Source organism: Caretta caretta, chromosome 12 (genome assembly GCF_965140235.1).
Source record: "Caretta caretta isolate rCarCar2 chromosome 12, rCarCar1.hap1, whole genome shotgun sequence".
Lineage (NCBI taxonomy): Eukaryota > Metazoa > Chordata > Testudines > Cheloniidae > Caretta > Caretta caretta.
In genome coordinates, this window is record NC_134217.1 from 39134031 (window position 1) to 39148796 (window position 14766).

Genomic DNA, 14766 nt, shown 5'->3' on the forward strand with positions numbered 1-14766 from the left:
ACATCCTGGGAGGAGTAGAGGAGATAGATGATGTATGTATGTTGTAACCAGAGAGGTAGCAAAAGAGAAAGTATTGAGTGGTGCATAGGCCATAATGATGAAATCAAGGGATTAGGTCCAAGAAGTGTTGCCGGCTTCCCATATCAGAACCACAGGTTCTCTTATACTCCCCTTTTGACTTCCCTTTTCCTCTGTATTCTGTCCTGTTGGAATGCTGGACTAAGCAAAACGAGTGCAGTTCTCCATCACTATAACCTGTTACCAGCCCACGCCTGAGTGCAGCACCCTTTAGTCTTGTTTTGGTTCTCACTTTACAGTATAAGCAGAAAAGGTGGGGTCCAGTGGACCGGGATCCAAGAACTGCTGCGTTCTTATCCCAGCGTTGACCCTGACTTTCTCTATGGGCTTGGGCAAACCACTTCACTTTTCTATGCCTCAGTTTCGCCGCTGGTGAAAAACGATACGGACCTACCTCATGGCAGGGTTATTAGGTTTGTGGTGAAGTGCTCTAGAGGTGAAAAGCTAAGCAAATAATTATTTTATGCAGCCCACCGGAGTGCTAGGTGCGTCAGAGAGGACAAAGATAGACATAGGTGTAAATAGCTTCTGGGTTCTGGGCCTATCTCCCACTGATATAAATGGAATCTGGGCCACAGGACTTACTGCAAAGAACTGACAATCCAAATATTAGATGAGAGAGGAGGATGAGCCCGGAAGAGGGGACAGGGAGAGAGCTGAGGGGTTATAACAAGATGGGGGGATTTATTTATTCTTTTGTGTACAGAAATAAGGAAACTCACTCAGCTGGTGCCAATTACTTCAGGCATCCCAGACTACCTCACCCTTGCTGTTAAACTCCCCTGTCATTGATGGGGGGGAACACCCCGAAACTCCCCTCCCCGGCCCCCCAACATTCCCCTGCCGGGGGCACCCGCGGCTTCCTAGCCTAGGAACCCAACCCGCTTTCTCGCAGGGCTCAGACTTGCCCTGCTCCGCCACCCCTCCGCCCGTTTCTCCCGGCTCCGCTCCACTGGAGCATCCCTCAGCTCCGGCCCCAGGACTCCCCCTTTGCCTCGCCCCGGAGCCCGCCCCCGCCGCCGCCGCCGCCGCGGCGTGTCCGCCTCATCCGGTGGGCGCGGCCAGCCGGAGGGCGGCGGCCAATGGGCGGCCGCCGTTCCGAGCGGCCGGGGAAAGCCCCGCCCCGAATGGAACGTTCAGCGGGTTTGTTACATTTCAGGTTCCATTGAGAAAAATCCGAGTCGGACCCTAGTGGCCACCGGCGGGAGCCCGGGTCCCCCCCCCCCCCCCGCCCTCCCAGCCCGCGGGACGGTACCGCGCCACAAGCTGGGAGCCCGGGGCCCGTCTCCCCGCGCCGGGGCTCCGAACCCTCCCTCCCCAGCCCTGGGAGCGCCTGGCGGGCATGAGAGCCGGGTGCCTGCCGCCCTCCCGAGTTGCCAGCGACCTGCCGCCGTCCGAGCAGCCGGAGGAGGGAGCGGGCACGCTGACTGCCGAGCAATGTCCAGGAGGAAACAGAGCAACCCCAGGCAGATCAAACGTGAGTGCCAAACTTTGCGCCCTCCCCTCCGCAGGGAGAGGGAGCCTGAGCCCCCCGCCCGCCCGGTTGGTGCCCCTGGGTCGCCCCTTCCCCTCCCGCCCAGTCACCAGCTGTTAGTGTCCCTGGGCCGCCCCTCCCCCCAGTCACCAGCTGTCAATACACCCGGATCCTTCCCAACCCCTGGCAAAGGGAATCCTAGTCCAGAGCCCCCCCCCCCCCCCCCGCCACTCCTAGCACCAGCTGTTACTGCCCGTGGATCTCTCTTCCCACCGCTGCTCTGTTTCCCAGCTACAGTCAGTCCAGACTCTCTCCCTCCTACACGGACAATGCCCCTGATCCGCTTCCCTGGGCAAAGGGAGCCTGTCCTCCTCCTGCCCCGTGCAGAGCTGGCGGGGGCTGTGTTTGGGGTGGTTAAACCACGAGCTTTCCAAGCCTCCAGCAAGCGGAGCGGCTACAGCCCGGACAGTCAGGAGGCGAATTTAGGAGAGGCAGCTCCGGGGTGGCTGGTCCCTAGTGCGTCTCGCAGGCAGCTGCTCGGGTCTTGTGTTTGTCACTTTCCCCCCCTCCCCTGGTGCATTTTTCTGGGCGTCCTGCGCTCTCCACATCACCTCTTGCCTCCCCTCCGTGGGTTCTGTTGGGGAGCTGCGGGGCTGGCTGCTTGCCCAGGGACCTGTAATCTAATATCCACACCGGGCAGAGCTGTGTGCGCGCGCGTGCTGGTACCGCAAGGTCCAATTAGGCTGCTCAGGATTTCTGCCTGTGGTTGCAGAAGTTTGTGTCCGGCTTGCCTATTTATTTTCTTTCAGTGCTCCCCCCCCCCCTTCTCCTTCCCCTCTCTCTCCTTCCACAGAGATGATACAGCCTCCTCTGATCAGAGCTGAGATAAAGCTTTAACATATTCCATTCAGCAAGCCCCATCCTGATAAGATCGCTCTGTCGGGACGGTCTGAAATTGTGATCTTATCTATGTTTGACTCCCATCCATGGCATTAAAAAAGCCTCATCCAGGGGGACTTTTGAAAAACGTGATGCGAAGTGTTTGGAGATCTTTAAGTGGGATCATCTTATCGCAGATCTGCTCACTGTGCTGTGCATATTACTTTTTAAAAACTCCTTTGCAGACCTTGTAACCAAAATGTGCCCTGGTTATTTCCCGCCCCCCCCCCCCGTCCCTTTTATTGTGGGGAGCTCCTGTCCATCCCACCTCACTCTGCAAGCACACTAAGATTTGGGAGAACTGATAATGTTGTGATAAAAGCCCGGTAGAGACTGCCATTGGATTACTTTGTTTTTCTGGCTCTGTCCAAGTTTCCCCTGGCTGATGCTAATGCCTCTGGATTATCATTCTTTCCGTGATCCCAATTGATCAACCAAGGAAAATCTGATTTCAGGTCTGGCAAAGATGAAAGAGATTATTGTTGCATATTCTTGGGAAGTTCTACAGACTGCTGGAACTCTTCCAGTGACTGGTTTAGCAACGTTTTTCTTTTCTCCTGATCTCAACTGGTGATAAAGCAGAGATGTTGGGGATAAAATTGGCCACCATGCGATAATATTGCTTTATCTTTCTTTTGAAATAATTGCAATACTGCATTGCATCTACCTGTTTGCCTGCCTGGGGTGATTCTGCTGATAAGGCTGAATCAGACCTTTACAGCTTGGGAAGTTAAAAATAGTTACTTTCAACTTCTGTCTGCCTTTTACAAAAAAGTTTCATCCAACTTCTGCTGCTTTCTTTTTGCAGTGTCATGGCAAACATTGCTGGTCAAGAAATATCACCTTCTTGGTGGCCCTGAGCAAATGGCTGGGCTCCTGTGTAACCGTCCCATCTTAATTAGCTGAAGTGACTATAGAAGCTGATGGCAGCATCTCTGCATTGAACACTCAGCTGCTGAAATAACAATGCTGATCTTTTTCTTGATAAGTATTTCAGTGTGTGGGATCCGCACTCGTTTGTGACAGGAAGTAAGTGCCCTTCAGGTCTGCCAAGGCTCCACTGAGGAGGGTACATATTAATAGCACGCAAATTTGTCCTCCAGCATAGATCTGTTGCCAGACTTTATTTTAAACTTTCCATCCAGTTTGTCTGCATGAGTTGCTAGGTCTCGGTGAACCACTGTTGTGCATTTGTTCTCAGCTCCTTCCTTGTCACCTCTGCAAGACGTACTCTGCTTAATAAAGGAGTAAAAGGTGATCTTGAGATGGATTGTGATGTTTGCCAGGATGGGCAGCATTCTGAATGCATTAGCTGTACTGAAGGCTGCTCTGTCTCCTTCCTCTTCTGCTTTCTTCAGAGATATGAAGAAATGATAAAGTGGGAGGCTGATCTCAGGCTGATGGTGATGGCCAAAACTGATTAAAAGCTGAAAGCTTGGAACCCTTCCTGTATGTGTCAACATAAAAACAGTCATTAGAGATATATAGTGCTGTGAGAGCAGCTTTCTGCTGTCTGTACTGCACTCTCCTGAGAAGGGAAAAGTGGGCATGAATCAGGGGTCTGGTAACTATACTCCTATGATGTACAAACGGGACCTGTTTCCATAAAGTCTATACTTACATCGTCTCAGCTGAAGCATTAAAACCTCCCCAGATTCTTATCTGCTTATTTTATTTTTCCTCTGTGCTTCTCTGTTCTGCTTTTTTCAGCTTGATGTGAAATGCAGATAGCTCAGAAGGGAGATCTCGGGGAGCGCATGTGATTGCCAAAAGTGATAAGACAAAGATCAGATGCTGGATTATATTTAACCAACTGTTGTTTTTTTTTAATGCTGAATGCTTTTTAATTTAACAAGCTCCTTAAATCCTAAAATGCAAACAACTGGGCCCTGGGCCTGCCAGTCCAGAGTTGACAGGAAGGGCCAAAATACTACAACCCCTTGGTTTGCAGCAGAACGTTTTGGGAAGAGCGAGCTAGTGGTATGCACCCTGTGAAGCATCAGTTAGAATTGCTCTACAAGGGGCATTAGAAAAAGGTGCCAGCAATGTCTGCTTTCGTTATTCCCCATGGTAGTTTTGGCCTGGCTTATGCTTAGCTTTTTTTAATGCCTGAACTCCACATGTCATCTGATTGTAACTAGGCACTGATGGTAGTTCAGATAGTTGATGACAATGCCCGGTGCATTCTATATTTAATTTGATAGAGAATCCTTCTGTTGAGTGCTGCTTGAGTTGCTGGCCCTCTGTGCCTGTCACTGCTCGATTTTGGGGTGGGTGGCAACAGATCAGGTAATTAATCTGATTCCATTAGTGATGAAGGCTGTATTTGTCTCCCTCCCCCGCCATCAGTATTTATCAAAGGCTATGAAAATACAGCAAGCTCAGATGCAGCTGCCTGCTCGCTCTTTTCTGTGTGTCTTTTGTTCTGCTGTTAGATAGATGTGAATGGCTGATAAGAAGCAGGGAGCTGATCTCAAACCTAGATAGCCTGTTACATTTATTAACTTCAAACATGGGAGTGTGGGCACATATATAAAATGAGTGAACCTTTTGGCAGCTGCATGTTCATGTAGTTACAGTTCTGGCTTTTTAGATGAGGGAAATTGATAAACAAGGAGATTGATCTCATGTTGCTGATGTGGCTGTGTGTGTCTTTTTATTATATGTATATATATATATAATTTTTTACATTAACTTGAAGTGAAAATTCTCACAGTCGTTACATGGGCCTGCCTGTTTTTTCCCTTTCTGGGTTTGCTCTCAGCTACGGTAGATCTGAATTCCTGATAAGTTCTGGGGCCTGATCTCCATACTGATAAAGATTGCCAAGTGAGATAAGGGCTTCTTATCTCTACCAACCAGACTGGAGCAGGATTCGCTACAATAACAAACACTGAAAAGAGAAGGCGAAAGGGCTCCAACAATTTGTTCCATTGCAAATATGATTAAGGCAGGCCTTTTAATTATCTGATTGGAGTGGGGGAGGGAGGGCGGCCTGCATTTACACTTATTTTTTTCCACACAAGCACTCCATAAAATAAGTTGAATTTAGAAGATTTCTCTTTGGTGTCTTTTATAAGTTACAGATGTTGCATGAGTTTGAAGAAGGCTGACTTACTTTTTCTTTTTGATCACTATCTCCCAGGCTGCTATGTGTAGCAAAAATGTTAAAAGGAAAAAAATAGAGCACAATCATATATATTTTTGTGGATATTCTTTAATTGCTAATAGATGGTGCCAGATAGCAAGTGTGCTCTACATTGTTTAGACTGAGCCTGTTCTGGGCTGAGTGTTTTGTGTGTGTGTTTCATTTGTTTGGCCTAGATATCTTTATAATTCATGAGCCTGATTCTGCAGACCCTTACGCAAGTAAGGAACGATGCAAGTAGCTCTACTGACTTCAGTGGGATACGAATAAGAGCTCGACCGGTGAGTAAAGCTTGTGGAATTGGGCCCCAATCAGAACTCTGTTAGTGGTGGAAAGTGGTGTGATCTGGTGGGGTTTTTTTATTTGATGGGGGAGCATTGGTGTATGGAGAATAAGGGCCTTCTTTACTCATAAGGGTCCCTGTGGCCCCAGACAAGTTACCCTGCTGAAGTGGGTGTGATTACTGGAACAGGAGTGGGTTCTTACTACACAATAGTCTTGACAGTAGTCCTTCACTTGCATGGGGAAAGATTTCTCATAGACTATTAAGGATTACTCCTATGAGCAAGGTTTTATAGGATTGGGCCTTCCCCAATAAACACATTCACATGTACTATAGCTAGTTCTGGAAAATGGAAGGGAACTGCTTGTAACGGTCACAGTAGCCAGACTGGAGTCTAATTTTAGTTCTACTGCTTTAACCCCATGGCTTTTGATCCTCCCGCCCGCCTCTCTTACTCTGTCTGTTTGTTTTCTGACTGAGCTAGTGTGTTCAGTAATATGCAAGTGGCTAATGCCCCAAGTTCTTGTGCTTCTCTGACGCTTTGACACTTCTAAGCCATTCTGGTGGCCCCAATTAGCAAGGCATTGTGTGACTAATGCGGGGGACACCTGGGTTCTTTCCCCCACTCTGCCCCTGGTTTGCTGTATGATCTTGGGTAAATTGCTTTTCCTCTGTGCCTCGTTTTCCCCTGTTTACAAATGGGGCAAATCAAACCCAATCGTCCTGGCGGCTTTTGTGAGGCTTACTGACTGCTTGCAAAGCATTCTGGGACCCTCTGCTGGGTATTATATAAGTAGCATTACTTCGTTTACAGGGTGTAACTGAGTGTAAAGGCTAAAAATGGCCACTGGCGTAAATGAAAACTGTCCTCCGTGAATTCTTTGATTACTGTTAGGTAATGGAAGCCCCCCTCCCATCTTGTTTTCTTTGTCTCCCCATCAAATCACTCTGGGCCAGGACTTCAGTTGGCGTGAATCAGCATTATACCACTGAAGCCGATGGCGCTGAGCTGATCTCTACCAGCTGGGGCGTGTGCAGCAGGTGCTAAGGCCCTTGTCTTGTGAAACAGCAACACTCTGCCCTCTCCTGTAACTCCTCTTCTGCAGGGACCTTGAGGCTTTGTTCGTGCCACTTGCTTCATGGCTGCCGGGGGAGGTGAGTAGGCCGTGGTGTGATGTGTGACCTGGAACACCGCAAGTTAGAGGCACCATTGCTAACAGAACCCAGGCGCCCTGCCGTTGCCGCCAGACCTCCGTGCCATGCTGTGCCTGTAATCTCTGCCTTCCCTTGAGATTGCACACCCGTCCCTGCCAGTCCGTCCAAAATGCAGCCATGAAAACGTTCTCCTAAGCCTGGCAGTCCCGCAATCGCTGCCTCCCTTTCTCTGTGGCGTCGAAGTTCACTCTTCGCCCTCCTCCCTCAGACCCATCTGAACCCCTCTGTTGTTCCGTCGCTCTGAGCTGCCTCTGCTTCCTGGTGATGCCAGCCCCATGGACTGCTCCCACAGGTGGGTCTCCCCCTTCTTTCATGCTGGCCCCGCCCCCCGTGTTTCAGTCCCTTTTGTGCCCCTGCAGGAAGTGACCCAATAGCTGGTGGGGAGGGATTTTCCAAAGGCGCTCAGCACTGGCCTCGCTCGGCTCCTCGTGTGGGTAAAACCCCTGCTGGCCGCAGTGGGAGCGGCACGAGGCGATGCGCACTCCTGGAAAATCCCACCCCTGCTAGCTTCTAGTAAAGACAACGCACATGACAGAACCTCTTTGTCTTGCCTGCGTCTGAACGGGGAACTCCATAGCTCCCATTGCTGTTCCTCTTGCCCGCCAGTCGTCCCCCTGTGCCTGGAACTTGGGCTGTTCGTGTACAAAGCAGAGGCTGCCTCTGTAATGTGGCCTCATGGGCACTTTAAAATCACCCATCTAATCGCTCTTCTCTCCACACGCAACTTGGTGCATCTCAGTGCAGATCATCCCTTCACCATCTCCCCCCCGGGCCTTGTTGCTGCCTGGGGAAGAGGGTGGTAAAAAGAGGTTTAAAGGGGAGGAAGGCCTGGACCGGATCGCCATGTCCTTGACTACACAACTAACCTGCCATTTCTATGGCAGCAAGACGGTCCCAGTGCCGTTGATGGCACCTGGTGCCATCAACAGGTGCCGTTGATGGCACCTGTCAGACCCCTAAACGCTACGACCCATCTGCCCCGGAAAAGAATCGTCCTTGTGAAAACCGTCGGTGGCTGTTTCCCGCCGATGAATCCATTCCACCTCATGCTTTTCTCACCCTGTCTCCAGGCGGTACCCTCTGCCTGCCTGCCCCCTCCATCCTAGAGTACAAAGTGCCAGCACATGCTCGTCTCTCAGATTCCCCCCTCGTGTCTTCCGCAGGAACTCGCCACCCTTGGTAACCTGCCGTTGCCCATTTGTGATATTAAAAGGCATGAGGGAGGGTGGTCTTGTGGTTAAGCTAGTGGACTGGGACTTGAGGGGTCTGGATTCAAATTCCCTGTTCTGCCACAGATTCCTTGTGTGATGTTGAGCAAATCTTTAGTCTCCCTGCACATCCCTTCTCCATCTATAATAGGGGGGATGCTAATCCAGCCTTCGATTGCAAACTCTCCAGAGCAAGGCCTGTGTATGTGCGTATGTATACTCATAGTGTCCAGCATCAGGGGGCTTTGATTTCTCTTTGGACCCTCTAGGTGCTGTAAAACAAACCCACCAATGACAGGGAGCATTTCCCTCCAAGTTTCTTGGAGTGTTTATGTTCATCTGCCCAGATTATCTACTCCTCTAGCCAGGTGGTATCTTTCCATCTCCGACAGCTCGTGTGCTGCAGATCACACTGATCCATCAGAACATGTCCCCCTAGTGTCCTTGCTGGGTTGCTCCACTGCCATGTTTTATGAATGGATTTTTTTCTAGGGCTCTCAAGCGATTAAAAAAATTTTAAATAATAATAGAATACCATTTGTTTAAATATTTTTTTGTGTTTTCCACATTTTCAAATATGTGGATTTCAGTTACAACATGGAATACAAGGTGTACAGTGCTCACTCTATATTTATTTTTATTACAAATTTTTGCACTGTAAAAAACAAAAGAAATTGTATTTTTCAATTCACCTAATACAAGTACTGTAGTGCAATCTTTTTATCATTAAAGTTGAACTTACAAATGTAGAATTTTGTACAAAAAATAACTGCATTCAAAAATAAAACAATGTAAAACTTTAGAGCCTGCAAGTCCACTTAGTCCTACTTCTTGTTCAGCCAATCGCTCAGACAAACAAGTTTGTTTACATTTGCAGGAAATAATGCTGCCCGCTTCTTGTTCACAAGGTCACCTGAAAGTGAGAACGGGTGTTATCATGGCACTGTTGTAGCTGATGTCGCAAGATATTTACATGCCAGTTGCATTAAAGATTCATATGGCCCTTCAACCACCATTCCAGGGTACATGCGTCCATGCTGATGACGGGTTCTGCTCGATAACAATCCGAAGCAGAGATGACTGACGCGTGTTCATTTTTATTATCTGAGTCAAATGCCACCAGCAGAAGGTTGATTTTCTTTTTTGGTGGTTTGGGTTCTGGAGTTTCTGCATTGGAGTTTTGCTCTTTTAAGGCTTCTGAAAGCATGCTCCACACCTCGTCCCTCTCAGATTTTGGAAGGCGTTTCAGATTCTTAAACCTTGGGTCAGCTGCTGTAGCTATCTTTAGAAATCTCACATTGGTATCTTCTTTGCGTTTTGTCAAATCTGCAGCGAAAGTGTTCTTAAAATGAACAATGTGCTGGGTCATCATCCGAGACTGCTATAACATGAAATACATGGCAGAATGTGGGTAAAACAGAGCAGGGGACATATAATTCTCCCCCAAGGAGTTCAGTCACAAATTTAATTGACACATTAATTTTTAACTAGCATCATCAGCATGGAAGCATGTCCTCTGGAATGGTGGCCAAAGCATGAAGGTGCGTATGAATATTCAGCATATCTGGCATGTAAATAAATACCTTGTAATGCTGGCTACAAAAGTCCCATGCAAATGCCTGTTCTCACTTTCTGGTGACATAAATAAGAAGAGGGCAGCATTTTCTCCCGTAAATCGGCTGAACGTGAAGTAGGACTGAGTGGACTTGTGGGCTCTAAAGTTTTATTGTTTTGTTTTTGAGTGCAGTTATGTAACCCAAAATCTACATTTGTAAGTTACACTTTCATGATAAAGAGATGGCACTAGAATATTTGTATGAGGTGAATTGAAAAATACTTCTTCTTTTATCATTTTTACAGTGCAAATATTTATCATCAAAATAATAATATAAGGTGAGCACTGTACACTTTGTATTCTGTGTTGTTACTGAAATCCATAAATTTGAAAATGTAGAAAAACACCCAGAAATATTTAATAAATTTCAGTTGGTATTCTATTGTTTAACTGTGCGATTGAAACTGCCATTAATCATGGTTAATTTTCATGTGTTAATCAAGAGATCAACTGCGATTAATCGACAGCCCTAATTTTTTCCCATTGGCACCAGTGCAAGTTAGCAGCCTGTGTTGGGCCTTTTGGTTTTACGCACTGCCCCGCTCATGGTGCTCGGCATGGCCTGTCCGGGATGTCTCTGTCTGAAGAGGAAATATTCTCCTCCGCTTGAGCACATTAATAAAATTGGCAATGGCTTAGTTCGGCCTAAAAAACCACTAGAGCGACTTGGGAGCATAGCAGACCAGGTGTTGGACTCTCCTCCTCTCTTAACTGCACAGTTATATCGGTGATGTGCCTCTATTATGCCCATCCGGTGTTTACTTAGTTACACTGAAACGGGAAGAAAGTGACTGCAATTGGGCACAGCCCATTTCTTCACGCAGGGCTTTGGCCATGCGGTGCCGGTGGCAGAATCTGTTTTGTGGAATGCCAAAGCACGTGTCCTTTTTTGGTTCCATGGCAGGAGCTCTGCAGGGACGATACAGGAGAGGTGGCATTTCATATAATTTGGCGAGTTAGAGCAGCAGATCTGGCATTTGGCGGCTTCCAGGGCCCATGGGGAGGACGTCTGAACTCCCCTGATGATCACCAGAGGGGTTCTCAAACTATACTCTAGCTCCGCCCTACTGCACTGTGCAGCCTTCCATCTCCAGGGCCGGCGGAATGAGGCCTCTCATTCTCTCACCTGCCCCCTGTATCTTTCACGTCCCATAAAGAATTTCTCACTTACTTGTCTTGCATCTAAAGCAGGGGGCCTAAGTGGTGCGACACTGTTAGCAGCTTGCTGGGGGACAGAGAGCTGCAGTGGACTTGCACCTACAAACACACCCAGTGGTGCTTTCCCTCTTAAACCAAATGCCCACAGTCGTAATAGTTGCTTGTCATTTTCTCCCTTGAGAGATCAAGAGAAATCCCTTGTCATTGAGTTCACCAGCCATTGGCAAGGAGCAATAGTCGGCTTGCGCTCTGGGCGGTTAGACCCCTTAGTCGTGGCAGACTGCCCTCGGGATGAACTGGAGGGCCACTGCGGGCCAAAATTAAAGGTTCTGTTGCCCCAGATCCAAAGCCCATTGGCATTGCTGGATGAGGCCTTGGTGATATTTCCCCCCAGGACGTTGCAGTCCTGATTATGCAGAGAAGGTAACTTGATGATACTGGCTATCCCAGCTCTCTGCAAAGAGGGCATGAATGGATTAATTCTCCTAACACCCCTGTGAGGTCAGGAATTATAATCCCCATTTGGCACATAAGGACTTGCCCCGTTCCATGAAGGCAGTTACTTGCAGAGCTGGGAACAGACCAGAGCTCCCCAGCCTGATGCCTGAGTGCACAGAAACTAGGCTCGACAAAAATCGAAGCACTAAAATAAGCAAGGGACGAGGGAAGTCTGATCCAATTCAGACTGCGTCAGTGCAGGTGGCAGGCTGCCTCTGTTTCGTAGAGCCCCAGCAGCTTGTGTATGTGATCCCTGATTGCAAACAAGAACACCATTTAATCACAACTTTGTTTTCTGATTCAGTGAACCTTCTGGAGTGGGAGGGGCTCGCAGATAGTCTGGAAAGATAAAACTTCCAGAACCTCAAAAATGGGACTAAATTGGCTAACAAACCTCACTGGAAGAATCAGACTGCTCCTTTTTCTACCTGTTGAATGAGGCACTGTTGGGTCAATTTTGGCTTAAAACGTAGGCTTTTTTTAAGCTACAAAATGAAATATAAAGATTATCTACCTGTTGAAAATTTAGGACCCTTTTAGGCATCATGAATTTGGTACACCAAGTGACTCCTCGCTTCTGAAAACCTTGGTCCTTGGGAAGCTTTGTTTAAAGCTTTTCTACCATGTATGAGAGCCAAATATTACAGCCTGGGGGCTAGTGCCTCAGACTTTGAAACTGAAATTGACTAGAAACTGAGGAGTCTGTCTGAATTGTCTATGAGAGGACAACTGAAAAAGGAAGCAAACAGCATAGATAATGAAAAACAGCAATTTAATGGGGAAACATTAGTAGGGAAACTTTGTTGGTTCTCTTCACTGGCCTGATTTAAAACCAAATCAAACTGTTGTCCTTCCCCTGCCCCCACCCCCGCCACTGCCTTTAAAAAAAAAAAAGAAAACTGTAAAATTTATTAAAAAAAAGAAAAGGAGTACTTGTGGCACCTTAGAGACTAACCAATTTATTTGAGCATGAGCTTTCGTGAGCTACAGCTCACTTCATCAGATGTAGCTCACGAAAGCTCATGCTCAAATAAATTGGTTAGTCTCTAAGGTGCCACAAGTACTCCTTTTCTTTTTGCGAATACAGACTAACACGGCTGTTCCTCTGAAACCTGTAAAATTTATTGTGTTTCTTGGAGCTGTTTTCCAAGGGCTTTCCTCTGTGTTGAGGTGTTTTTAGTTAACCAGGCTGCATGGGAGACCTTGACTCCGAAACCAGTGTTGCCAACTCTCATGATATTTGGTGTGTCATCTTGAAGCCCCAGCTCCTGGAATCCTGTCATCATACAAGCCTCGTAGCTTTCGCTTATAAGTTTCTCACCCTTATGGTGGTGGAGGAAAGCTTGAAAATGTGCCCTGGGTGTAACCTGAAGACTCCAAAATCAAGAGGCAATTAAAAAAGACCCCCACGTTTATCACTGTTTTAAAAACATTTTACTGTACTTATGGTTTTTGAACACTGGAGACTGACAAGACAGACCTCCTGATTTATATTTCTCTTGAGTTCAAGTGTTTCCGTGGTAATGAAGTTCCGCCTTTGGCTCACTGCAGCAGTAAAGACTCCTCATTGTTCCTGTAGCAACATGTTTTTTTGGACGGGATGAAATGCTGAAAGGAATGTAACTGTTGACCTTGGGCTGGAATAGGGTTAAGGAGTGTATATGTGAGTCACTTCAGATAACAGCCTTCCCCTGCTTTTTTTTCCTCCAAAATAATTCGTTATCTCCTCGCTCTCACATCAACATATTTCTGTGGCATCTCCCATTCGCCAGTGCATAAAGGAAATGTTTCTCTCATTTGTTAATCTGATACGTTATTTTTTTAATCTCGCATGGCCAGCCCATCGATTGTTTTTTTTTTTAACTAAAAAGAAATGGGTCATCATCCCCCCCCCCCCACCACCAAAGTGAGAATTGCTTTGAGTTATGAATCAAAATTCCTGTAACAAACTGGCTAACGTGTACATGTAGCACTGGCCATGACTGGCTGGAATGAGAGCTGGGTCATATACCCCGTACTGCGAGTAGAGGTTTTCCTTCACCTGGTGCGGCAGGGGAATGTGTTACTGGAGCAAAAAATTCAGAGCTCTATCCCCACAGCGGTGACGTTGTTGAGGGTAGCAACAGCCACCAAGATTTATTTCACATTATTATTATTATTTATTATAACCATGGATTTGCTGAGACCGCAAGTTGCGGGGAACCTGGCTACAGAGAAACCCTGTCAGCAGGCAGCTTCCTGGATCATCTTGATGCCTTGTGGCATGTGTGCTACCTTTTAGTGGGGAGGTGGGCGGTTAATTCTAAATAAGGGCAGCTTTTCTGCACTTTTTTGGATCTTCAAATCTCTCTTCAGCCAGCTTCTTGCGGTGCACGTTTGGTTCTGATGGCTGGCCAGTGGGCCTGTGTGCCATGGATTTGGTCTTGGTTCAGTTCCCAGCGAGCAAGTTCCTCTCGTAATTCTGCCAACCGCAGCTGAAGCTGCTAACAAGGGGCCCAGTTCAACATCAAGTGGGGGATGTAGGATTGGATGAGTCTCCGGGGCTGAACTCCCCCCTCATCCCAGAGGAGGTCAAAGTTGAGACATGCCGTTGGGGCCTGGAGGAAGGAAGCTCCTGCCCATGCTGTACTTGTCTAATGGGTAAACAGAGCAGGGTTGTAAATCTGGCATCTTTCACCGACACAGAGACCTTAAATTTTCACTCGGGAGGAGAGGTGCTGATGGGGGCCAGTGCAAGCATCCGGGTGAAGTGGTGGCCTGGCACGCACACGCAGCGTTGTCGCTCGTGAGTGCTGTTTTGGTGAGTGTACGATCACAAATGGCATGCAGGGATTCCCAGCGAAATCTCCAGCTCATGGCTTGGATGTTTCCCATGCAGGGTGCAATTCTGAGTCACTGTTTGAGCCAAGAAGGCCTCTGGTGATGTGTGCACCTCGAATGAATTCACACGTCTCTCTCTTTCTTTCTGTCCCACCCCTTTACAAATGTTTGTGGAAGTCAGTTTTCATAGGAACCTCTGAGGAAGTCAGGCCCGCCTGTGCTTACACCTGTCCTGTCCTTCTCTTACCCTAGTCTCACTTCTCTCTGTCCCCGGTTCCCAACCTGACTGCTTCCCTCCCTGCAAGGGCCAGTGAGAACAGCCACGCATTT

At 47.8% G+C, this 14766-nt stretch overlaps 1 protein-coding gene across 1 annotated transcript in view; it reads left to right on the top strand.

Moving 5' to 3' along the window:
• Nucleotides 1–1270: 1270 nt before the first annotated feature.
• ZFPM1 (zinc finger protein, FOG family member 1) overlaps nt 1271–14766 on the top strand; it is a 115845-nt gene continuing 102349 nt past the window's right edge. The window contains 2 exon segments of the mRNA XM_048816792.2: nt 1271–1439; nt 1442–1555. Coding sequence (XP_048672749.2) covers nt 1421–1439; nt 1442–1555 — 133 coding nt within the window. The 5' untranslated portion in view covers nt 1271–1420.